Source organism: Rhinolophus ferrumequinum, chromosome 9 (assembly GCF_004115265.2).
Source record: "Rhinolophus ferrumequinum isolate MPI-CBG mRhiFer1 chromosome 9, mRhiFer1_v1.p, whole genome shotgun sequence".
NCBI classification, from domain to species: Eukaryota; Metazoa; Chordata; class Mammalia; order Chiroptera; family Rhinolophidae; genus Rhinolophus; species Rhinolophus ferrumequinum.
In genome coordinates, this window is record NC_046292.1 from 4,005,779 (window position 1) to 4,030,887 (window position 25,109).

A 25,109-nucleotide genomic window follows, 5' to 3' on the forward strand; every position below is an offset into this window, starting at 1 on the left:
CTGGACTTTCAGCTGGACTCCAACATGGAGTCCTTTCCTGATTCAGCCTCCCTGAGGATTACCCCATTTCAGGCCTGTCCCTCTCCACACTTTACTGTCTGGTGGTGAGATACAGCCCCACAGCGACCCTCTGGGACAGGTGAATGAGAGCTCAGCAGAATGGTTATTTAGTGGGACTTGTGCCTCCAGGGTCCTCTGCCTGTCCTCCTCAGCCAGGGCCTTGCTGTTTCTGCCTCTAAGGTTGCCAACTGTACTGCCTGAAGCCCCTTCTCAACCTATTGTCACCACCTTCAAGCTCTGGCTGGGCCTTGCCTGGCATTTCGGTCCAGTTTCCACTTTGTAATACATTCTTTTGTCCTGGCTATTAGAGAGTGCTTTGTGTTATAATTCCATTCCAGTTATTTCCTGGCTTTGTGACATAACTAGATGGCAAGGATTAAGCAAGTGTGGCCTTTCTCCTTTTCCATCTCCTCCCCACTCCTCCCCAAGTTCAAACTCCTTGGTCCGCCAAATGCAGGGGAGCTTCTCCACAGGGAGGGAAGTGCAGACACATAGCAGACAGATAGCAGTAGATGCTTCAGGAGCTCAGCAAAGATAACCTAGGTTGGTGCCTTCATGAAGTCGACAGTCTAGGGGGAGAAAGCACTGCTATTCTTGGAAAGAAGCTAGGTGCTTGGGGTCTGTGCAAATCATAGTTTTGGGAGGCTAGAGGAAGCCATCAGGGGTCAGCAGCAGGATGCCCTAAACATGAAGTACACCTGACAGCCAGCCTAGGAGGAAGGTTCTAGAAAGCCTGGCTCCTGAGGACTGGCCCAAAGTGCTACAAATGGAGCCGGAGAAGAGAAGATCTGGGGGAGAGAGACATGAAAACTGGCTTCAGATAAATGAAGGGCTGGCATGGGCAGGAGGCACTGAGCTTCCTCCGAGTGACTTAAGGACAGAAGTGATAGAAATGACGGAAGATTCTTCTAACAAGCAGAGAGGCTGGAAAGCAGACTGGGCTAGTACTCTCTTCAGGCAGGGCTGAGTCATGTCCCCAGCACACCCCTGTTGGGGTCCAGCCAGCAGTTCCCAAAGTAGGCAACGAGGAACACAGGCTATCACCACATTCACAAGTGTCTGGGAAGAAGCACGAATTAAATAAGGTTAAGCAGGTGTGGTGGTTAATTTTATGGTCAGTATGGCTAGAGCATGGTGTCCAGTTGTTTGATCAAACACCAGTTAGATATTGCTGTGAAGGTATTTCTAGATGTGGTTTACCTTTAAATCAATAGACTGAGTAAAGCAGGTAACCCTCCATAATGTGGGTGGGCCTCGTCCAATCAGTTGAAGACCTTAAGAGGAAAGATTGAGGTCCCCAGGAAAGGAAGGAATTTTGCCTCTGGACTCAAAACTGCAACATCAACTTTGTGGGGATTTCCAGCCTGCCCTGCAAACTTCAGGCTTGCCAGCCCCCAAAAACATGTGAGCCAGTTCCTTAAGATAAACCTCTTTCGCTGTGTGTTTCCTATTGGTTGTGTTTTTCTGTAGAACCCTGACCAGTACAGCAGGTTTCTCTGCTACAGGAGTTTATAATAGTTGCTGATAGTTAGGTACGGGTTGTTGGATATCTGCCACCAGACTAAATTCTGATCAAGCAGAAAGAAATAACCAGTTGAAAGCATCAGGCGTAGCTTTGCCCTTTATTAGAGAGCTCCCAACCCAACTCCCTACGGATTCAATCTTATCCTAAATGATCCAAATGGATGAGGCTATGTTCTCATTGTACCCTCCCATGCCATCTGTATAAAGTCCTTCTACTGTTTATGCCAAAGATGCTGGCACCTCAAGCAACTTGGTCCAAATGCAGATACTAGTGTGTCTATAGCAGACAAAAAAAGAGCATGCTCCACCCAGAGATTCAAGGTCGAGATCAGAAAAGAAATTGAGGTAGCTAGGGCTTGGCTCAGAGCTGGACTTCAGGGGCCACATTCTTTCCTTTTACTATGCATCTCTTCTGTCCTCAGAGTCAACTCAGAAAACTCAGAGCAGCAGCTCAGGAGGTAGATTTGGTTAGTGGAAGTGCTGGAGAGATGAAAATGCCTTTTCTTTGGGGCTGGTTGCTCCCTTTGACCATAGCCTAACTGGCATGTGGGCAGAGCTACCAGGCTAAGGCCCTCCCTAGGGGCCTCTTGATTTGCAAACCAACCCCTTCTGGGATCGTGAGCCATACAAAACTTATCTGTATATCTCCAGAATCTGTAATTCACATAGGCACCTTGAGGAAACACTTGGCCTTGGGCCCCACTAGTCTTACTGTGCCCGGCAGAACCAAGCTCCTGTGGTACAGTTCTGCAACACCTGTAGGCTTGCATGGCCTTTCTCCCTTTTCCTTCTCTGATTACCTGGCTCCAGGAGCCCTTTCTGCCTTCCCTTTCAGACCTCCACAGCTGGCAAAAAGAGTGGGTGCCTGAGGGAAGCCAGGCTTGGCATGCGCCCATCTCTTGGGTGCTCCTGGGGACAAAGCGCTGCTGCTCCTACTGACGGCTTGGACTGCTGGTCTGTTGCCTGGCACTTAGACACCCCCGTGGTGAGGTTGGCTGGGAGCAGGCTTTACTTCCTCATGCTGGGCTCCCGGGCAGGGCCGTTGTGGCCTCTATGGCTTCTTTGGGGAGCCCACACTGCCCACGTGCTTGCTGTGCCAAAGTCTCTTTGCTCTCGGTTTGGCGTCTTCCTGTCCTGCCTGACAATCCACTCCTTCCAACTGGTCTTCATCTTCAAGTTTTCTGCCAAGGTATCCACCTTCCACAATGCCTGGGTCCAAAACCATGGAGTTGGCCTGTTTGTAGTGATCAGCTCAGTGGCCCAGCTATTTATCTGTCTAACTTGGCTTGTGGTGTGGACCCCCCTGCCCACTAGGGAATACCAGCACTTTCCTCAGCTGGTAGTGCTTGATGGCACAGAGGCCAAGTCACTGGAATTGATACTACCTTTCACCTACAGTGGTCTCTCAGTCAGCGCCTTTGCCTGCAGCTATGGGGGCAAGGACCTGCCAGAGAACTAAAGGCCAAATGTGTCACCCTCAGCCTGCTCCTCAACTCCTGGATCGCCTACCTCACCACTGCCAGTGTCTACCAGGGCAAGTACCTGCCGGCTGTCAACGTGTTGGCCAGGCTGAGCAGCTGTAGTGGCGGCTTCGCGGTTCTTTTTTACCCAAGTGCTAGGTGATACCGTGCGGCCCAGATCTCAGCACGTTGCCCTTCCAGGCCCTCATTTGGGGCTAACCAGGAGCTGCGGCTCCGCCTGACCATTGGGTGGCTCCACCAGACCATTGGGTCGGGCAGGGCCAAACCGGGGTGGAGTGGACTGGAAGCCTCCCCAGCCCTGAGGGGCGAAGGTCGAGGGGGGCGCGCAGGGCCTGGACTCCTCACTCTTGGCTTGGGAAATGTAAGGACACGGAGGAGCCCAGCCCGGACTCCCGGCTGCCAAATAAGAGGAGGTGACATATGCGTCTTGGTTGCGCTTCCTCTCTGGGCGAGGGTGAGGAGCTAATTCTTCTAGCCTGAGGGTGCCGCGACCAGCAAACCGCAGCCGGAACCTCGGGATTGCCACAGAAGGGAGAAGACCCGGCACCCAGCTTGGCGTTGCTAGGCAACTCCAGGAGGCGGGCCCAGCACCGAGAGAATTTGACATGGCCCCGCCCGTTCGCATTCCATTGGCTGTTTTAGGCGTGACCCCGCCCCCAGATGTTGGAGGTGGAAGCCCAGCTCCTCAGAAGCGTTCCGCCCCGGCGGGCGCGCCCTGACGTCACGTCCGGCGGCGGCGGCGGCGGCGTTCCGTACGGTCGGCCGGGCGCGTACGGCCCGGTTAGTTGCTTGATAGGACTGGAGTCGACGCGGCCCGGAGCCGGTGGGGTCGGCGCAGGGCGGACCGGCCCCGGTGAGAAGATCGGGGAGTGCGGGGCGGGGGACGAAGGGCTACGGGCCGCCGTGGGCGCTGACGGCGTATGACCGCGGCCGCCTTCCGCCCGGCCGCTCGGGACGTGTGGGCGGGGCTCTGCTCACCTGTCCGCAGCCGCCGCCCTCCCCTGCGCTTGCGCTGGGTCCTCTCCCTGTACTAAGCGGATCAGTTCGCCCTGATCCGCTACTTTGTCCCCCAAACTGATTCCTTCCACCGGCGCCGCTTCACCGACCGTGTCTTAGCTCCCGCCAAGCTGTGCCTCCTGCCCGCACCCAGTCCCCTACGCCTCCGCCGCCCACTCCCTCTGGCCACCCCCGATACGGGCTGCTCACTTGGCCCTCGCCTCCAGGGGGGCTTTCAGTCCAGTCCTGTCTCAGCGTGCACGCTGCAAACTTGGTCCAAGCCCGCTTGTGACAAATGTGACTGAGTAGAGCCCGAGTCCCCTTTCCCTCCTCTCACATCCAGGGGCTTTCTCCCGTTACCCCTGGTTTGGGCTGGCCAGGTTGTCACTTTTGCCTTCCTCTCCTCCAGACAGACCATGGACAACGGTTCCTTTATCCAGCACAGCGTGAGGGTTCTGCAGGAGCTGAACAAGCAGCGGGAGAAGGGCCAGTATTGCGATGCCACCCTGGACGTGGGGGGCCTAGTGTTCAAGGCGCACTGGAGTGTCCTCGCTTGCTGCAGCCACTTCTTCCAGAGTCTCTATGGGGATGGCTCAGGAGGCAGTGTTGTCCTCCCTGCCGGCTTTGCTGAGATTTTTGGCCTCTTGTTGGATTTTTTCTACACCGGTCACCTCGCCCTCACCTCTGGGAACCGGGATCAGGTGCTCCTGGCAGCCAGGGAGTTGCGAGTGCCAGAGGCTGTGGAGCTGTGCCAGAGCTTCAAGCCGAAAACCTCAGTGGGACAGGCACCAAGTGGCCAGAGTGGGCTGGGGAAACCCGACCCCCAGGATGTGAATAGCCACGTCAAGGAGCTGGCAGGCTTGGAGGAAGAGGAAGTTTCTAGGACTGGGGGTCAGGTCCCTCGGGACCAGGAGCTGAGCGGCAGTCACAGCCCCCAGAGGCCCCAGCTTGGTCTCCCTGCTCAGAGCGAGAGCCCCTCCTTCCTGCGTGGGAAACTCAAGCAGGCTCTGAAGCTTTGTCCCCCAGAGGACAAGGAGCCTGAGGATTGCAAAGTGCCCCCAAGGCCCTTTGAGGCTGAAGGTGCCCAGCTACAGGGCGGGAGTAATGAGGTACTGTGCCCAGGGTGCTGGAAATGAAGAGGCGGGAGTGGGGGAAGAGACTGACACTTTTCTGGCATAATGTGAACCCCAAGGTAGAATCTGTTACATGGTTTCGAAATAGGCTTTGGCCAAACATAGGAAACTGGCTCCATCCTGCAGCCTTGGGCTGACTTTTCTGCCAGTCACAGCAGTCTGTGGTTGCCAGTTTCTTGGGGTGGAGTGGGTGGCATCAAGGTTACAGGTGTTTCCCCAGGGTAGGGAAATCCAGCCAAACCTCCAGTTCCCCACATATAGAGCCACTGTCCTCTAAATGCAAGATTTGGGTGCTGCCTGCCCTGGGATCGTGAAGGGAACAGTCACAGACAGAGGGACTCATCTGGGGATGGGCCTGGGTTGGGCCTTGGGATGGAAGTGGATGGAGCTGGCTGCCCTGTAGACCCACTCCAGAACCCTTGCTGATTAATTTGGTGACCTCGCCCCCCTCCTGCTGCCTCTTCTGCTCTAGTGGGAAGTGGTGGTTCAAGTTGAGGACGACGGGGATGGCGACTATGTTTCTGAGATGGAGCCTGTGTCCAGCAGGAGGACATCCAATGTACTCAGAAAGTCCTGTGCTGCCGAGCCAGCGCTGAGCGCAGGCTCCCTAGCAGCCGAGCCCCCTGAGAACAGAAAAGGTACAGCCGTGCCAGTTGAATGCCCCACATGTCATAAAAAGTTCCTCAGCAAATATTATCTAAAAGTCCACAACAGGTAAACATTCTGTTTTTCTCTTTGCTTTTCCTGTCTGCCATTCCTGTGTTGGGGGAGGGGGCCTGTGCTCCCCCTTTCTGGGCCACGGACGGCCAGGGGCGCCCTCTCAGACCCACCTAGTGCCTGGAGTTGGCACGCCTCTGATCATCAGGGAGTGAGAACCCAGCCTTGGTCTGATTCCTTCGTCCCCTCCTCCGGGGAGCCCTCTGGTGGGAGTCGGTTTGTGGACACCTTGTCAACAAGCTGCACTCACTGTGGACCTTGACCTCCCGCTGGCTTCTGTCAAGGGGGTGAGAAGCCTGTGGCCCTGGGCTGTGGCTGAGGCCCCGCCATGGCTGTTTCTGAAGGCCCAGAGTGTGGGCTTTGGGCCAAGAGGTTTCATCTTGAGGGTTGGTGCCGCCTGCCTTTCTGGGGAAATGGTAGCCCCGGAGTGTCAGTGGAGCATAAAAGATCATTTGGCTAAAGCTGTAGCGTCCAGTAAGGAAATCAGATGTCACATGAAGCTATTTTAACTTCAAATAGAAATAACTAGAATTAAATCAATTCAGTTCCTCAGACACACTAGCCACATGTCCCTGGCTGCTGGGTTGGACAGCGCTGACCCAGAGTCTCTGCGAGGCCTCCAGGGACAGCAGCTGGTGACCTGCCTTCCATTCCTGCCACTCCCTGCCCAAGACATCACTGGTCCACCTGGTGCCATTTCTTGCCGAGCCAAGTTGGGCCACATGCAGTTTCTCACTGCGACACTCTGGGACGCCACTGCTGACTGACTGGAGTTGGAGCTGGGAGGAGGGGAACCTGTTTGCTCTCCCTGCTTTGGGGCAGCTGCCACCAGAGAAGTCTTTGGAGAAGTCCCAGTGTGGGAAGCACCCTGAGATGGTCCACGTCTTCCTGGTCACTCCCCCAGTGTAAGACTCGGGTCTAGGCACTGCCCCATCCCCTCCTTGGGCTGCTGGCTGCCACATTGGCCCTAAGAACTAGGAGGGAATGGCCTCCTGAGGTCACTGGGATGGGGGACGAGGACAGTCTGTGTAGCAGCAGAGGATGAGAGAAGCGTCTGGTTAATGGCAGGCAGCTTAGCTCGTAAGAGCTCCTGGTGCCACTCATAGGCTCCGGGGTCAGGGTTCACTTAGTTCATTCATTCTACAAGCTGTCTGTCAAGTAGCTGACAAGACTCTTCCGGGTGCTTGGGACACCTTAGCGAACACAGCAAAGAGGTCTTGGGGAGCTTGCCTTCCAATGGGGCAACACAGACTGTCCACTACCAGATAAGTCACTTGACAGCAGGATGGAAGGCAGGAAGTGCTGCCGAAAAGAAAAAGGACAGCAGTGCCCAGGGTTGCCGAGCTAGGGTTGCAATTCTATTTAAAGGAGATTTGAGCGGACTCCAAGGAGGTGAGGAAGTCCACTGAGTGGGTAGCTGGGGAGAAGGTTCGGGCTGAGAGGAGAGCCAGGGCAGAGGCTGTGGGGTGCGGGTGAGCCGCTGGGTTGGTGAATATCAAGGCATAGAGACGTGGAGAGTGAGGACAGCGAGGTAGGGGGCAGGCCCCCTGCAGCCTCACAGGGCCGCAGGCCTTTTCTCGGGGTGGAATAGAGGCCTGGGCGGGTTGTGAGCAAACGTGATGAGATCTGACTGAGCACCCTTCTGGCTACTGAAGTTAAAAGCTGTAGGAGGGCTGGCTTAGAGTGGAGACGGGTAGGCTCGGGCAGGGGCTCAGGGGCAGCGGTGGCTGCACTAGGGGTAGCTGGAGGCGAGGAAAGATGGGCCAGGCCCGGGGGCGGCCGTCAGGCCTGGAGCTGGGCCTGAAGCAGGGAGGAGGGTTTCCGGGCTCCCCCTGCAGGTTCACCAGCCATGTGGTGAGCCCCAGGGAGCCAGGGGGGCACTGGGTGAGGGCAAGGTGGGAAGTCCACTCAGACCCCACACTCGTAATGGCTTCTCCTGGCAGGAAGCACACTGGGGAGAAGCCCTTCGAGTGTCCCAAATGTGGAAAGTGTTACTTTCGGAAGGAGAACCTCCTGGAGCATGAAGCCCGGAATTGTATGAACCGCTCAGAACAGGTACTTGTGGGCAGGGGCATGCTGGCCTGTGTGTTCCTCCCATCTGGGCGGGTCCCCCAGGAGAGACTGTCTTAGATGGGGAGTAAACTCCAGAGAGCTGCACGTTCCTTCCATGCCATCGAGTTGGCTCCCTGGTGTTACAGGTGGGGGGGGGGGCACAGGTCTCAAGAGCGGAAGGGACAGCCCAGGAGGGACTTGGAGGGAGGCATTTGGGGTTTGCCTGCCCCGCCCCTGCACTTGGGGAAGGGGTACCTCGGAGGAACGGTAGTGGCTGGGAAGGACCACATGGCCACTCCCCCCGCCCCACTGCACCCCCCTGTGGTGCGGCCAGCCAAACCCTGCCCTTGTCTTTCTAGAGGCTGTTGCCAGGGGCAGGGGCTGCAGGTAAGGCCGCTGGGCCCCTGCCTCCAGCCTGGCGTGGTGGGTTTGCTGCGGTCAGGGTCAGGGCAGGCAGGTTACGTGTTGCCCTCTCCCACCCCAGCGGCCCCCTCCTCGGGCAGGCTCCTCCCAGCAGCGAGTGGAAGCCCGGGCCGAGGCCGCCGTCGCAGGCAGAGGCCCCCGCTGACGGCAGGCCTGCTTGCCCCTCACACTGCCAGGTCTTCACGTGCTCCGTGTGTCAGGAGACCTTCCGCCGGAGGACAGAGCTGCGGGTGCACATGGTGTCGCACACGGGGGAGATGCCCTACAAGGTCAGGCTCCGCCTGCCCGAGGGTCCCTCCCGCAGAGCCCGGTCTGTGGGAGGGTGTTAGGCACCCCCTAGGAGCCCAGCTTTCCCCACCCACCCAGTGCCCCCAAACCTTTGTGCAGGGCCACTGGCCCCTTTTGGGCCCTTGTTTCTTTCCAGGGAGGGCAGGTTCAGCATCCCTGTGGGTATGGCACGGGGGGCCTCCCCGTGCGTCCTTCACCCCAGGGCAAGGAGCCACGGTCTTCTCAAGGTGGGCCCTGCCCTCGGGGTGCCGGGGTTGTGGGCACAGGCTGCCCCGGTGACCCTGGGCCTGTTTTCCAGTGCTCCTCCTGCTCCCAGCAGTTCATGCAGAAGAAGGACCTACAGAGTCACATGATCAAGCTGCACGGAGCCCCCAAACCCCATGCTGTAAGTGCCAGGCTGTGCCGAGGGCTGGGCGGGCACACACTGATGCTGGGCTGGAGCTGGTCCAGAAGGCCAGGGGTGGGGGGGAGCTCCTCGAGCAGCCCCACCCTGCCTTCCCCTGGGCCTGCTCCCTCCATCCGGCCCCTCTGCCCCGCAGTGTCCCACCTGTGCCAAGTGCTTCCTGTCCCGAACGGAGCTGCAGCTGCATGAGGCTTTCAAGCACCGCGGGGAGAAGCTGTTTGTGTGTGAGGAGTGTGGGCACCGGGCCTCGAGCCGGAACGGCCTGCAGATGCACATCAAGGCCAAGCACAGGTGTGGGGGGGTGGCCGTCTTCCCCAGGGCCTGTCCCTGCTGCTGGCCGGGAAGGCAGTTTGCTAACACACGAAATGGTGCCCTCCACGCTGACTATGGCGCCTGTAGCCTTTGTGGGTTGGGGGCATCTGGGGGTATGAGCACGTCTGCCAGGCAGAGGCTGGGGGACCCAGCCTGGACCTAGTCCAGGCTAGAACAGGCCCTGGGCTGGAGCTGGTGCCCCTTTCCTGGTGCTTCCCAAGCCCTCCTTCCACCAGGCAGCTCATCAAAGCCTGGGCCCATCCCAGTGGTCAGGCAGATTTTCTTCGGCTTTGCTGCTTCCTTGGCTCTGGAGCCAGTCATGCTCCCAGCTTCAGCAGAGTGAGGGTGCCGCTTCCCTTGGTGATGGCCTCTGCCTGTGTCCCTCACCCGGACAGGAATGAGAGGCCGTACGTCTGTGAGTTCTGCAGTCATGCCTTCACCCAGAAGGCCAATCTCAACATGCATCTGCGCACACACACGGGCGAGAAGCCTTTCCAGTGCCACCTCTGCGGCAAGACCTTCCGCACCCAAGGTGAGGCAGGCCCATCCCCTCCCTGTCCCAGGGCTGAGGCCTCAAGGCTGAGCCCTCGCTTGTCCCCGCAGCCAGCCTGGACAAGCACAACCGCACCCACACTGGCGAGAGGCCCTTCAGCTGTGAGTTCTGTGAGCAGCGCTTCACCGAGAAGGGGCCCCTGCTGAGGCATGTGGCCAGCCGCCACCAGGAGGGCCGGCCCCACTTCTGCCAGATCTGTGGAAAGACCTTCAAAGGTACCTGGGCTGGCGGAGGCCCTCACCCCTCCCCCTTCCCTGGGCGGAGCAGAGGACAGGCCATCTCCATTCCTTGCCCACCAGAGTTGGGAGTCTCCTCCAGTGGGTGAGGTCAGGTGCAGCGGTGGCTTTCCCATGCTCCTCCTTGGTGGGGACCTCTTCCATTCCCCACGGTCACCTGCTTTGACCAAAGGAAAGGTGGTGGAAGCTCCCCTGGGTCCTGTGCAGTAGTGATCTCGGGGTGGCGCTGTGCAGCCTGGCAGTTGCAAGCCCAGAGGACCCCCACCTCAGGGCATGAGGCCCACTTCCCCACTACCGACTCTCCTAATGGGGGCTCTTTCTGCCTGCAGCTGTGGAGCAGCTGCGTGTGCACGTCCGCAGGCACAAAGGCGTGAGGAAGTTTGAGTGCACTGAGTGTGGCTACAAGTTCACCAGGCAGGTAAGCCTGTGGTCACCTCCTGCCCCCTGGGGCTCCCTCCCCTAGACCCCTCCCAGCACAGCCCTGAGCCCCCTCCCCCCCAGGCCCACCTGCGGAGGCACATGGAGATCCACGACCGGGTGGAGAACTACAACCCACGGCAGCGCAAGCTCCGGAACCTGGTCATCGAGGACGAGAAGATGGTGGTGGTGGCACTCCAGCCGCCTGCTGAGCTGGAGGTGGGCTCAGCAGAGGTCATCGTGGAGTCCCTGGCCCAAGGGGGCCTGGCCTCCCAGCTCCCTGGCCAGAGACTGTGTGCGGAGGAGAGCTTTGCGAGCCCGGGTGTCATGGAACCCTCGCTCCTCATCACAGCTGCCATTCCTGAGGACTGTGACACGTAGCCCCACCCACCGCAGCCCACTTGGCGCCCACCCTCAATAAACCCACATGGCTTTGGACTAGATTGTTTCAGCCTGACCAGTGGTCTGATCTCCAGTAACCTGGCCTCCAGATGTGCTGGTTCCCCGCGGTGTCCCCTAGAAGAAACGGTGCCCCTCAGAGCTCAGCCTGCAGTCCCCCACCTTGTGGGGAGACATCACCAGAATGACACTTGGCGGGTAGCTTTGGGGGCCAAGCCTCTGGCTTGGGAAGCTGTCATCTGTGTCCCATCCCTCATTCGGTCAGGGTTTTAGAACCAAGAGCAGGGGTCAGACTCAGTAGCATTCCTATTTCATAGCTGGGGTGCTGCCAGCTAGTCGGGGTAGAGTTCATTACTGAGCCTCTGGAGTCAGAGTGGCCAGGGCCCCTGATGACGGCCTCACTGGCTCAGGGCTCCCACCGGTTAGTGTGTGGCCCAGGTTGGAGGCACGCCCACAGATGGGACCCTTCCTTGGGAGGCCTGAGCTTGGTTAGCTTGTCCAGGAGGCCTGGGGGACAGGCAAGGCCAGGCCTAGCATGGTGAGAGGCCCTGGCGGTCCCCTGGTTCTGATCTGGGGAACGATGGGGTGGGGTGCTTTGTGTCAGAGGAACAGTGCATGCGCACGAGGTAGCCGGCCTCCAAATTCCTTCCCAACTCCTTTATAGCCTGTGACGTGGAGCAGGTTACGGTTACTAACCGCTTCATTTCCTCATCTTTTAATGGAATTAGTAACAGTACAGGCTTCCCAAACAAATTAAATGAGGGAGCGTGCTGTTCCAGTTCCTGACGCGGGATTACAAACCACCCCAGAACTTCCCTGGGGCTCGGGCTGCTCTGAAGGTGGCTCACTTCTGAGCCTGGCAAGTTGGCACTGGCTGTGGGCCTGGGCCCCTCTCCACCGGTTGCTTGCATGTCCTCGCAGCGTGGTGGCTGGGTGCCAAGAGCAAAAGCCCCAACAGGCCAAACCTGCAAGGCCTTTTTATGACCTAGCCCTGGAAGCCAGTGTCACCTCTGCCATGGTGTTGGTCCAGTGACCGAAAAACTCACTTCCCAGATTCCAGGGGAGGGAACATCGACCGCAGCACTCAATGGAGTGTCAGAATCTGTGCCAGTTTACAATTGCCCCACCCGCTCGGGGCTTGGCACAGTGGAACTCTGAACGAGTGGTGATGGTCATGACCCGAAGAGCTTGTCGGGCCAGACAAGTTCCACCTCAGGAGGACCCTGGAACACCAGCCCCAAGCTACGCAGTTTCTCCTGCAGTTTCAGTAGGGCCACTGCCTTCTATTTATACCCTGAACCCATCAAACAGTCTTCCCTTTTATTCCTTGACTACTGGGGAGCTCACAGGTAATGACAGTTCAAGCGCAATGATGCAGCCCAGGTTGAGCTGCTTCAGAGCAGTTTTGGCAAGGATATTAAAAAGGCTAACTATAGCCTCAAAATGCTCCCTTCCCAGCCCAGGCACCAGGCTCTTCCTTGGGTTCAGAGGGCCTACAGATGTGAGGGACATTTCTGAACTTCCTGCCCGGGCCTCTTCCAGGACCCTCCATTATGTGAAGGGTGCCCCCATCCCATCCCCTGTCCCGAGTCCGAGGTTCATCCACTGCAGAGACAGGATCTCATCACCCTGGAACCACACCTTCAGGAGAGGCTGGGGGAGTAAGTGCAGTGCCAACAGGTGGAGCCAGGAGGCCGAATCAGCTTTGCACAAACCACCCGTGTTGCTCACGTCTTGGGCTTCGCCTCCTCTTTACTTCATACCTTGTAATGGTTTAAGACGAGATGGGGCCTAAAGAGCGTTGCCCCAAGATGGTTAGCAGGAGCCCTGGGCGCTCCACTCTGCTTTGCGCCCCGCCCCTGCACAGCGACGCCCCCACTTCGTTCCTTGACACTTCTCTGCTCCCCTTGCCAGACATGTTTGGCCTCGGCCCGGAAGTCCCAAGACAGCAGCATAAAGGGAACAACACCAAGTGTATAGGAAACATTTTTATTTCAAAAAGTACGTATTGAAGGCATCCTAAAACCTTACAGGATTCTGCACATGTAAGCCTACAGAACAGACAAATAAATACGCAAACCGACCCCAGCCTCGGGGGTTGGAACTGGGTGCTGGACACTGAGGGAGTGTGTCCGTTAGTACCTAAGTCTCCGAAGTCGTATAAATAGGGAATACTTCCTAGGTCAGCATTAAATACTATCACTGAATTCTCATAACTTAATTTGTCTTATAGACTGATCAAGGTGTGTGCATCCAACACGCGGTCCCCACCCCCAGTGGCCCAGCCTCTGGCCTGTCAGTGTACAGACATCTGTTAAGTGGTGGCCCCTGGGCAGCACAGAACCCACGACGGGAAGCCCGGAGGGCAGAGAAGGGAGCAGACATTTCTGACGGGCTGTCCCCGATGCTGACGGCCAGCTGGAGCCTGTTGCCAAGGCTGCTGCCTTCTGTTCCCATCCTTAGTCTTTCAAACCAAAGAGAGGGGCTGGGCGGCGGGGACCTGGAGAAGGACGCAAACCCAACCCTGGCTCTCCTTCACTGGTCCATCACCTGGGCAGCCGCCAGACATGGGATGGCCCGTCCAATGGTGACCAGTCAGGGTGAAGTACCAAAAAGAAGAGCAGGAGCTCAGACACTGGGCCCCGAGGCACGAGGGAAGGCCAGACAAAGGCTGGTTTCATAAGAAAAGCAACAGCGTCTGCAGCCCTGTCTCAACAACAAAGCTTTACATACCTTGCTGCCCAGGGGAAATCCTTGACCCTGACAGGGTCACAGCCATGCCTGTCTGGAGGGAGGAGGGGAGAGCTGTGGTGGCCACAGCTCACATCCACTTTCCACTCCGTTTCACCCTCTTGGGTGCCGAGGGGGCCCTCTACGGAGACAGCCCCAAGGAGGGGTGCCAGGAGTCTCCATGAGACAAGACTCACACCCTTCCTTTGGGAGGCCCTCCTGTCAATTATCACAAAATCTGTGTGACATGTCCCCACACTAACTGGGCAATACACAGTCTCTCTGGCACTGAGCTTGGCGCTAGTATATAATCAGGGCTCAATCAATCCACACAGCCCAGCCCTGCCTGCTGTCCCTGTGCCACTGACAGGACACAAGCCATCACATGTGGACAGCCTCTGCCTGCAAAGGAACTGAAGACGGCCACCCCACGGAGCTCGGACAACCTCTGGGTGGGCTCAGCCACAGCAGCCCCTGTGGAGAGGGAGCACTGAGGGCTAAGACCATGGCTGGGGAAAGAGGGGCAGGCGAGCCCTGACTCACCCAGGAAGGACGAAGGCAAACCTGGGGGAGGGTCCCCAGGGAGCAGGAAGCAACAGTGTGGGGCAGCTGCGCGCATGGTACCCAGGCCCACAGGAGCCCCTGGCTGGCCCGACCCCCCCCGACCTCCAACAGTGCCTGGCACATGGTGGGTGCTCAGGAATGACAATCCCAAGGGGATGGAAGGGGCTGGCTGTGAGCTGTGGCCGCTCCAGCAGGGTGTCCAGAGCACAATTTCTAACCTGGAGCGACGAAACCACACACAGGTGGGCCCACCCTTCCTCCCCAGAACCACCACGCTGTCCGGCCATCTTAGTTCACTGGGAAAAGGCAACGCAGTGAACATTTGCTTTCAGTTTAGTATCTAATGAGGAAAACGCAGACACCCTTCTCTCTGGAAGGAAAACAAATTCAAGCAAAGGCGACTTTGGAGACCTTGAGGGGACAAGATCCCCCAATCCACAGAAACGCTTACATTCCCCAGAGAAAACAGGGGCCCCTGAGCTGCGGGGTTTCCCGGGAGCCCCTGCTCGTGAGGGGCTTAAGGCACCGCCCCCCCACACCCTGCAGAAAGCTTCCACAGAGGCACTGCAACAGAAAAAAAATCAAATCAATCTGACCCTGGTTCCCGCTGCCTTCTTCTTCTAAGGAAAGGCCAAACTGCATTTCAAACCTGCAGCAACCACTGAGGCCACCCTGCCCAGAGCTTGCTTTACCAGGAGCAGGCTTCTGGCTCACAGGCGGGCGGGCGAGGGTGTCTGCAGCCGTCTGCCCAGCTGGGCTTCAACCTTGTATTTGCAGGCGTCTGCCCTCTCTTGCCTCAGCCTGAGACAAGGTCCCAGAGGTCTCCAAGCCAGGGGGCAACACACCAGCAGGTGGGGTGGGTGGACAGGGACACACAGTGCCTGCCTCAGCCCAGGTCCACTAGACACAGCAAACACTTAGCAAGTCCCTCTGGGCCCCCAAGGCCCACTCTGCCCACAGCCCTGTGTCCCTGAGTCTGAGCTCACCCCCTGGAAGCCCAGCCCTGCGAGGGGTGTTTTGGCGTGAGAGCTCCTGCCTCTGGGGAGCTGGCCAGCTGGGACAGCCAGCACTGGACACCGAGTTTGGGATCCCACTGCAGCCACCTTCCGCCTGACCCCTGATGCTCTAAGACAGCCGGGCCATTCTCAGACTTCCACGGGAGGGCCCCCCACTCCACTCACACCACAGAAGTGGCCCCCCCGACCCAGGTGGAGCAAGGAGGAGCAGGTTGCGGCAGCAGGCGGGGTGTGTGCTGCATTGGTGAGGTGGGGTGGGGACACAGGCTAGGGTGACCTATTGGAGCCAGACGTGCTGGCAGGGAGACAGCCCTTCCTGGACCAACAGAGGGGCACTTACAACTGGCTTTGGCCCCAGGCTCTGGATGCACAGGACTCTCCAGATGTCAGACTCCGAGTCCGGGCTCCGCCTGGTGAGCCTAACCTGTCCTCGTGCACGAAGAAGGGGTTGCTGCCCCCGCAAAAGGTGCTGGGTTACCTGCACCAAGGCCCTCCCTGGGCCAGGCCTGGGCTAGTGCAGTTCATGGGGGTTCTGTGGTGGCCGGGGCCGGCCCACATCCACGTCACTGCTGCCACTGTCCAGCTCAAAGCCATGCCCGCCTGAGGGTGTCTGGGGCATGAACTGGCGGAAGATGCTGACGCTGCCATGCCAGAAGGTGGGCTCCGGGAGCCGGCCCACCACGCTCCACGCCCGAGTCTCAGGGTCATAGGCTTCCACCACGTCTGAGAGTTCAAACGTATTGTCGTACCCCCCCGACACGTAGAGCTTCCCTCCGAGGACGGCCAGGCTGCCCCCGACGTGCACCTGTGGGCCAAGGGGGACAGGTGAGTCGAGGCCAGAAGCGAGGGCAAGGCAGAGTCCCTGCAGCCCCTCTCCATGGAGAAGGTGCCCGGGACCCTTGGGAGGGGCTGCCTTGGCACTTCTGAAGTGGTGCTGCGAGCCACCCTCTGCATACTTTCCAGGACCGGCCAACGCCCTTCCTACACACCAGCTTGGGAAACAGGGCTCCACGCCCAGGGGTCACATGCCACACCTGGTCCGTATGGTGGGCAGGGGGCTACAGAGGCACCAAGTCACCCTGTGAGCAGCACCAAACCTCTAAGGTGAACACAAGTGTCCTCCCCATCTGTAAGATGGGGACACAGCCTCGTATGGCTGACAGCTACAGAGCTGGGACTTGACCCAAAGTCTGGGCTCTGAGCCATGAGACTGGCTATCCCATCTTTCCCGGATTTGCTATAATGAGCATGTATAACTCATTATGGGGAAAACCAGGAAGTTACATCTCCTAAACGTGAAGAAGTTAAGCTGTGAGGCTGTAAATTGTGACATTTGCCATGCGGAGGTATCATGAGCAGGTCCGGAAATTTTAATGAAGACAGAAAAGATGCAGGTGGGTGCAGACATGTGTCGGGGACTAAGGAGACCACCCATGCAGCCAAATGCTGCCCAGCCTTCCCGGCTGCACCACGCTATCAGGCTCAGCACCTCTCTTGGCAACAAGCAGAGAGAAGAGACCCCAAGCAGGCAGCAGCAGCCATGTGTCCTATTTAGAGCACACAGCTGGTGCTGAATAAATGTGTCCCCAACGTCAGTCCCCAGAGACCTCCTGTCTGACTTTGTCCCCTGTTGTCCACTTGTTCACTCTGCTCCAGCCACACTGAGATGTGGGGGCTTGTTCCGGGAGTACCCTCGGCATGTCCTGCCCCAGGGCCTTTGCACTTGTTGTCTGCCTGCGGAACACTCTTTTCCAGTACGCTCTCCGCTTCATAGCAGCTACTCAACAAATACTGGTCCAAATGCAGGAGCTCACTAAGCTGTGTCACCCTGGGATCTTCCTTAAGATCTTGGTGTCTCAGTAACCCTCAAGTACAAACTGAGGACGACACCAGCCCTCTACGAAGTGAGAGAACACCGGGAAAGGGCTCAACCCAGGCCCCGCACACCAGGACGGTCTCCCAAACACTTAGGATGACTCCTGGACCACAAAACAGGGCCAGCCGCTGCTTCCATCACAGGTAAACTTACCTGGTTCATAGATGGGATCTTGTCCCATTCGTTTTTCGTAGGGTTGTACACGTCCACCTCGGCAGAGTCATCCCTGTGGAGAGAAGGAGGGGGAGAGCAGGTCAGAGCAAGGATGGGAGAACCCTGGGTGTGAACGGCTGGAGAGGAGGGTCCTCCAAGCCCTTTGCTTTTGGGGACACCTTTGGGGCCATACGGCAGCCCAGACGGCAGCCCACTAGCCAGGGAGACCTATCCCTATGCCTGACTTCAGGCCCCCACACCTATCTGGCCTAGGCTTCAAGGCCAGACCCAGCCTGCTCCCCAAACCCAAAGACCACGCCTTGAAGTGCTTAAACCCTTCCCCACTGCCCAGCACCAACGCGCTGCCCCCTTCCCTCGCTGTGGCCACACGGGCTTGCTTCAGATCTTGAACTTATCAGGGTCCTGCCCACCACTCATCCTTCCGATGTGGACACGTGTCACCTCTTCAGGACAGCCTCCTGTGGCTGTGCAGTCCAGGCCTGCCCCCACCTGTACCGCCTCCCCGTGTGCTCTGGCCACTGCTGTCACAACTTGCAGACCCCCCAAATCCCATCCTGTTCACTGCTACGTCCCCAGCACCCAGCAGGGTAACCACAACTCCAGGAAGGAAGACACCAATGCTGCGCTGCCCTTCAACCTTGTTTGACACGCTCCTGATCCCTGTAATAACGGGTTCAAAGACACTGGCTCCAAACCTGTAGTCGTAAAGATCAGGGGGCAGGGGGCAGGGGAGGGGCCAGACAGGAAATATTTTAGGCCCCGCAGACGTTCCCCAACACGCAGTCCAAGCACAAAAGGCAGCCACAGGCACACGTACACAAAGGGGTGGCTGCGTCCCAACAAAACCTTATTTATGAATGCAGAAATTTGAATTGTGCACTTTTCACATGTGATGAAATATTACTCGTTTGTTTTTATTACCGCTAACTAGCTCAAAATGTAAAAGCCATTCTTACGTTGGGGCCCATATGATAATTAACACTGAGACCCACAGGGCTGCCTGCTACCCAGCAGGGACACGTAAGCTGCAGCCAGGGGTGCCAGGCTGGAAAATGTTCCCGGCCCCTTCCTCTGCAGGGGACAGGGCACCCCAGCCAAGGAGCCACCTTAACCGAGGACCAGGGCAGGCACGGTCGGGGGAAGACGGGCCAACGGGCTACTGCTTACAGCTCAGGACAGAGCAAGGAGGGGGTGAGACCTCCGTATAGCACTGGCTGCCGGCCTGGGATGGCACCTTTCGGCAGGAACGGCCCTGATGGGTGGCGTTCCCGGGGGGGGGTTATGTGGCTCACAAGGTACCAAAGTGCAAGAACAGGGTGGCTCTGGGACAAGCCGCCGAGCGCATCAGACCCAGGCTTGCCCGCACTCTCAGCCAAGGCCAGGCCCCCACTACCCACCCGAAGGACGAAGGCGCTGCCTTCCTAGCAGCTGTTTTTCAGCCAGATGGGGGAGGGGGCAGAGCTAAACCCGTCTTCCCCATCTCCCCGGCCCGTGGCCTAGGTGAACTCTTACAAAGGCTCACAGGGGTGCAGGGGGCACCTAATGCTTCCATGTGGGGCGGTTTAGCAATGACAAGTGACAGGCCAGGAGGAGGAAAGTGTAGGGGCCCTCGGCGGCAGGCCGGACCTCGGACACCCTTGTTCTAGGACCACAGGGCGGGAGGGCATTCTCAAAGGCACCAGCCTGGACCTATGGCCCAGGGGCTGGCACGCTGGCACGCTGGATTATAGCTGCCTCCACCCCCTCCTTGAAGACATCTACTTGGGGAGCTGGGCAAAGGGTCAGATGACGTGTGTAACAGGACCAGGGGCTAGCTGCGATTCCAGGGCTTTCTCAGAGCAGACCGCAGGTTCTTGGCACACGGTGATGCCTGGCCCCTTGGCCACTTACAAGCTGCCACCTCTGTCCTAATGTGCTTACACAGAAAGCCTGGGAAGGAGCCTGGAGCCTGGGGGAGGGGCAGCTCAGATGGCTGGGGGTGGGGCGTGCTGAGAAGCAAAGGGCACAGGTCCTCTGAGAGGGAAAGGGAACAGGGGAGGCCGTTCATACCTTCCCCTCCCCTCCTGGCCCCACAACTTCAGGCAGGCTCCAGGCCAGGGAGGGGAGGAGACACACACAGGCTGTGCTCTGCAGGCAGGAGCTCCGGGTTCCCCAGCTGCCCACTGGCCCATCAGAACGGGGCATTTAGCTGTGACTAGTCATCACGACTAGTGCATGCGCAGTGACCCAATGGCTGCCTGAAGGGCCACAGCCTTGCTCAGGGAGGCCGTGGTCAGGGACCTGGGACGGACGTCCTTGGTTCAACCCTTGTGCCACCACTTAAAGCCTGTGGCTGGAAGTCCCCTACCCCTCTAAGCCTCTGTTCTGTGGAATAGGGACGCCAGTGGTGCCCATCTCATCAGTCGTAGAGATCAACCAGGAAAACGCCCACGAAGCGGGCCACACAGCGCTCGGCAGGTGCAGGTCCCCAATGAGCGCTAACTACTGTCATCATTCCCACGGGTAGCTTTGGGGCCTCAACACCAGCTCCTGCCCTGATGGGATGGATCCTTGGACAACAGCATTCATTCAACAAGTCCTGAGCCCTCCCCGTGCCAAGCCAGGTGGGAAGAACCTGCGGAAATGCACTGGACACGAAAAGTGTTGCTTTAAACAGGGAGCGGGGCCAAACCCACCACCTGGTTTCTTGCCCAACTGCCTGAGCTTGGACACTCTGCTAGGTGAGCAAAGGGCCCTCCCTCTGACAAGGCCACAGCTCCCCCAAAAGCTCTCCTCTGGTCTTTTAAAGATTCAGAATCCCTCTTAGGTAGGACAGGTCCCTTATGAACCAATGCTATGTGGGAACAGCCAGGGCCTTTAGTGGACCCTCCAGGTGGAAGTTCACCAAATGGACACATTTCATTCAGCGTCTATGAATCTCAAAGTCCTCTGAAAGGATCTCACTTCACCACACTTGGGATCCCTTGATTAAGAAAACCTAGAAGCGCATAGAAAGCGCTCCAAGAAACGGGACAGAAAGAAACAGCCGCTCCAAGTCAGAAAGACCCAGCCTTGGATCCCAGACTGGCCTCAGTTCCCTCATCTGTGTAATGGGGAGAACAGCAGTGATGTGCTTAGCATGGGGCCTCGTAAGAAAGATCACACAGTGGCCTTGGCCCCTGGGACTCACCTGATGAAATACATGAGTCCATTCAGAGTCACTGTCTTGGGGGCAAAGGACCAGGGAGGGAGCTGGCCACAGTCCACCAGCGACCACAGGTCCATGTCCGGGTGGTAGCACTGCATCACCATGGTCTCCTTGCCGGCCAGGGAGCCGATGGCATAGAGCTGGCCCCGGCATGCGGTGGTGGAGCAGTTGTCCATGGGGTAGGTCATGGGCTGCAGGGCCTCCCAGGAGTCGGTTGTGTGGTCATAGCGCTCCGTGCTGTCCGAGGCCACCACGTACAACAGCCCGTCCAGCACGCAGGAGCTGTGGTACTCACGGGCCTTCAGCATGGGAGCCACCTCCGTCCACTCGTTCACGCTTGAGTTGTACCTCCACACACAGTCGTAGAGCCGGGAGCCATCAGACCCTCCTGCCGGGACATGTAAAATGGACAGGTCAGCTCATGCTGACTTGGGGTGAGTCACCCACCCACGAGTCCCTGAACTTCTGAGAGGGCGTCTCCAGGGAAGGGATGAACCTCCCTGGACTTTGAGGTAAACACACGTCCTCTCTCACCAATGCCTAGGCCAGGGGCTCCATGCGGGGGCTAAGGCAATGCAGATGCTGCCCGCTGTCCACAGGATGGCAGGACTTCACGCCATCAAAACACTGTCAGATCTCTGCAGGCCAAGCAAAGGCCCTGGGGCTGCAATTTTAAGTAAACAGCAACCTCAGCTGGACCATGGTGTCAGGTCTGAGTCAGTTCTCCCAGGGAGCCACAAAGCATGAGGGGTGGGGTGCACAGGGACTTGTTCACCAAATTCCAGGCTTCCTGGCCATCCCCTAACAAAGGCTGTACCAGGAATAGCTGAGAGGAAATCTACTTCACTTTGCAAGCAAAAGACCCAACACAGAAAGTCAAGCTGCCAGTGGGCTTCTGGGCTCTGCTTCTTGATTTAGGTGCGGGTTCCTGACACGTTTTGTTTGGAAAAACTCATCAAAATCATCCAAGTATACGTACACTCTTCTGTCTGTATTTACTTCAAAAAGAGCTAAGCAATAAAAAACAGTGGTGCTGACTGTAATGAATTAAAGCAGGTCTACTCAGGACTTAGAATTCTCTCAGCGTGAAGGGAGCCCAGAACCCTGGGCTTGCATTCCCTACCCCGAAGCTGGCGCCACAGGCGGACCAGGCATGACATTCTATCCACCTCATGGCCCTGAGCTTTTTACAGGGAGAAAACAAGTTCGTGTCAAGTGCGCTCTGCCTGCCTCCTTTCTATAGAACTGTCTATGGCAGCTGGGGCCGCTTGCTCACCCCCGTGAAATTCCCTACAGGCAGCTGTCTGGAATGACCCAGCCACCTGTCTAAACCCAAAGGATTAGCTGCTAAGCTGAGACATTTATGGATGGGCAAAGTTGGGGCCAGTCTGACCAGTTTGGGGAGGGAGTTCCCCGGCCAGACTTGGTGGTGGGGGGCACGGTTCCCAAACAACACAGAGCCAACCTTAGATCGCAAAGAGTCTGATTCTGGGAGATGCCAGCAGAGGCTGGGCCTGAAGCTGAAGGCCAAGGAGGCCTGTCCTCAGGTCAGGATGCCTCCCACTTATCAGAGCTCAGAGCCCCACAGGAACACTCGAGCAAGTCTCAGAGGTGGCTTTCTCTGGAATCTGCCAGGCTGGCCCAGCCCTGAGCTTCACTGCCTGATAACAGCCCTTGGCAGGGCCTGAATGCACACTCAGGCTGCTTCTTTCCTTATATAGCCGTCACAGACACCGCCCCTGCTCACCCCATGGAAGGAGGCAGCCTTCTGTTGGAGCCAGGATTTAGCCTTAATAAAAAATGTGGGAGAAGCCCAGGACTGGGGCTGGCTGGGACCCGCCCAGCATGACTCGGCAGTGTTTTGGGGCTTGGGCCAAGTAACTGGGAGAAAATCTCTTAGCATGTGACTATGTTTACAGTCGCTGGGCTGGGAGCAGCCTAAACACCATGTGACCCACAGTGCATGGCCAAGGTGCAAGTCCAAGAGAACCTAGTCACCGGTGACAAAATGCAGGCGTCAGGAAGCCTGGGTGGCTCAGCTGGGAGGGAAAAATCCCTGAGAGTGGAGAATGGATGCCTCACCGTGCGTCAGCCCAGGACCTGTCCCTGGACCACACTTAGGGAGAAAAGAAAGCACCGATTGTGTGGGGTGAACGCCCCAGTATCATCCAACCAAAAGGGGGGCGGCACCTCCCCTAGCAAGGAGTGGGCAATCCAGGCAGACCATAACGGGCGGGTTAGAGACCCACAATCGGCTACTTGTCCCCATTACACAAGGGGCCAAAGTATCTTCTAGTTTCAAGGTATGGATCCTAGAACGGTACGCACTGGCCAGCTTGGGGAAAAGGAAGGGACCGCTTGCACTCAGGTCGGGTCCTGGACTCCACGTTCTGGGGGCGAATCTAGCAGGTAGACGTGCTCCCCCAGGGGCGCAGGTGACTGACCCTAGAGACCCCTGCCTGAAGGGGCCGGCTGGCCCGGAGCCCTCTTGACCAACCCACTCACCCGTGACGTAGATGTCGTTGCCCAACGCCACGATGCTGTAGCCCCCACCCAGGTGGTCGGGGAACTCGGCCAGGTAGCGCCACTGGCCCGTCTGCGGGTTGTAGCAGTCGACTGTGACCAGCTCGTCGCAGTCCTGGTCGCAGCCACCCACGAGCACGAGGATCTCGGCGAGGCCGGTGGAGGGGCGCGGGCGCATGCGGGGACAGGGCCCGCGGTCGTGGCGGTCGTAGCGCGCCGCTTGGAAGTCGCGCGCCTCCCGCAGCAGGCGCAGGCAGGGCGGGCAGCGCGCCACCAGTGGCTCGGCCTCGACATGAGCCAGCAGGTAGAAGCGGCGCACGAAGGGCAGGCGCACGGCCTCGAGGAGCTGCGGCCAGTGCGCCGCGCGGCGCGGCGGGTCGGCGCGCACCCAGCGCAGCGCCAGCTGGTAGGCGGCCTCCTCCTTGGGCACGCACAGCCCGTCGTCGCGCAGGTAGCGCAGCAGGCGCGCCAGCGGCAGCCGCTCCAGCTGCTCCGCGCCCAGCTCGCCCACGTGGCGCAGTATGAAGCGCTGCGCCGCGCTCGCCAGCCCCGCGCAGCTGAAGGCCTCGGCGAAGTCCTGCATGTCCAGGCAGTTGGCCAGGTCGAGCTGCTGCTGCAGAAAGGCGCCACACGCCTCCTTCACGGCCGGGAACTGCAGTAGGTCGGCGGCGCGCAAAAGCGGCTCGGCGTTGTCGCCGCTTACGGCCACGTGGCCCGTGTAGCTGAAGTCTAGCAGCAGCTGCAGCATGTCGGGCGGCACGCCGTGCAGGCGCACCCGCTCGGCGCGGCTCTCGCGCAGCTGCCCGGCGAACATGGCGCGGAAGTAGGGGCTGGCGGCTGCCAGCACGGCGCGGTGCGCCGGGAAGTCGCGCCCGCCCGCCGCCTCCAGGGTCACGTCCAGGAACTTGCGCTCCGCACGGAGCTGGCTCAGGCCGCGCAGCAGGCTCAGCGCGTGCGCGGGGTCCGAGAAAGGCAGCACGGCCAAGGGCGCCGGCCGCTCCATGGCGCCTTCGCTGCGGGGCGCTGGGTAGGGGCGCACGATGCTCCAGGAGGCCGCGGCCGGGGCCAGCGGGAGAGACGCGGCGCGCCCGCTGCCGCCGCTATAAATACGTCCGGGCGCCGCGGCCTCTGGAGGGCTGGCCCGGGCGTGGGCGGGGCGCCGGCGGCACCGCCCACTTAACCCTTGCAGGCCTGGCGCGGCAACCGGCCGAAGCCAGCTGGCTCATCTCCCCTTGCGCGCGCCCGCCCCCGCGCTCCCGGCTGAGTCACCACCGCCCGCGCCTGCTCCCTGTCTCCGCCCTTCCGGGGCTTCCTGCAGCCTCCCGCCGACGCTCGGGCCGGGGACGGCGGGTGACAAGTGTTCTCAACGAGGGTCTGCAGTGCCGCGCTCCGGGAATGGGGGCCTCCAGGGCCTACCCACGACCCAGCCGGGCCCGGCTGCTGAACAAAACCGTGTTCAGTGGGGGCCAGCGCGGCGCTCAAAACCGAAGCCACCCTTTCGCGCCAGACTTCCCAACTGCGTCCACCCCCGAGCTCTAGGGCGGCTCGGTACAATGACTTTTTTTTTTAATTCCACTTGTTCCACGGGTTGCTAGTTAACCCTATCACGGAAAAGATTTCAAACAACAGGATTAATTACCATTCAGGAGCAAAGCATGAACAAGTACAAGGGTTTTAGGGGACGTTTTTTCTTGGCGCATTTATAAGTGACCCGGGGCCAGACGCCAGGAATCTGCTCCACTGTGTTCCTGCAGTAGTTTCAAACTTGACTAATTCGGTCATTAACTTTTGTCAGCATAAGGCGCAGATGCAGTTTCTGATTCATAGGGACTCTCAGGCTCCAGAGCTGCCATCCGAAGGGGGCAGGCCTGCTCTGGGGTCGGCCACATGGTCACCCCCACCTCTCCTCGCCTCCTCTCCTGGAGATGGAAGTGTGAAAGAAGCAAACTGAGGATAAGAGAAATTCCCAAGAATTACAAATACACTATTAAACTGAACAAAAAGCTTCAGCTCCAGAAAGTTATTTTGGGAAAAAGCCGTTTTTT

At 58.7% G+C, this 25,109-nt stretch overlaps 2 protein-coding genes across 3 annotated transcripts; one reads left to right on the plus strand and one right to left on the minus strand.

The window, feature by feature from the left end:
* The first annotated feature begins 3,787 nt into the window (after positions 1 to 3,787).
* On the plus strand, positions 3,788 to 11,035 carry ZBTB48 (zinc finger and BTB domain containing 48). 2 transcript variants are annotated; one of them, XM_033115712.1, is made up of 11 exons: positions 3,788 to 3,918; positions 4,471 to 5,170; positions 5,667 to 5,908; positions 7,855 to 7,966; positions 8,563 to 8,655; positions 8,973 to 9,059; positions 9,214 to 9,368; positions 9,785 to 9,921; positions 9,993 to 10,157; positions 10,508 to 10,596; positions 10,680 to 11,035. In XM_033115712.1, exons 2-11 carry the CDS (start codon positions 4,478 to 4,480, stop codon positions 10,974 to 10,976), a joined length of 2,070 nt encoding a protein of 689 aa, XP_032971603.1. In that variant the 5' UTR covers positions 3,788 to 3,918; positions 4,471 to 4,477; the 3' UTR covers positions 10,977 to 11,035. The 2 variants fall into 2 exon arrangements, with proteins under 2 accessions (XP_032971603.1, XP_032971604.1); XM_033115713.1 differs by having other exon boundaries at positions 3,794 to 3,918; positions 4,475 to 5,170.
* Positions 11,036 to 15,655: 4,620 nt separating this feature from the next.
* Positions 15,656 to 24,195, minus strand: KLHL21 (kelch like family member 21). Its single transcript, XM_033114443.1, has 4 exons — positions 23,047 to 24,195; positions 20,524 to 20,929; positions 17,334 to 17,406; positions 15,656 to 16,109 (listed from the first exon to the last, which is right to left on the minus strand). The coding sequence occupies exons 1-4, from the start codon at positions 24,065 to 24,067 to the stop codon at positions 15,816 to 15,818; spliced, it is 1,794 nt and encodes a 597-aa protein (XP_032970334.1). The 5' UTR covers positions 24,068 to 24,195; the 3' UTR covers positions 15,656 to 15,815.
* Between the last annotated feature and the right edge of the window lie 914 nt (positions 24,196 to 25,109).

Bases quoted from the DNA above. Each gene is read 5' to 3' on its own strand.
- ZBTB48 (XM_033115712.1), top strand. From the start codon at position 4,478: ATGGACAACGGTTCCTTTATCCAGCACAGCGTGAGGGTTCTGCAGGAG. The intron at 9,060-9,213 runs GTAAGTGCCAGG...TCTGCCCCGCAG, and splicing joins GAGCCCCCAAACCCCATGCT to TGTCCCACCTGTGCCAAGTG. The intron at 9,369-9,784 runs GTGTGGGGGGGT...TCACCCGGACAG, and splicing joins CACATCAAGGCCAAGCACAG to GAATGAGAGGCCGTACGTCT.
- KLHL21 (XM_033114443.1), bottom strand. From the start codon at position 24,067: ATGGAGCGGCCGGCGCCCTTGGCCGTGCTGCCTTTCTCGGACCCCGCG. The intron at 20,930-23,046 runs GTGAGTGGGTTG...ATGTCCCGGCAG, and splicing joins CAACGACATCTACGTCACGG to GAGGGTCTGATGGCTCCCGG. The intron at 17,407-20,523 runs GTGAGTCCCAGG...TTCTCTCCACAG, and splicing joins GGACTCATGTATTTCATCAG to GGATGACTCTGCCGAGGTGG.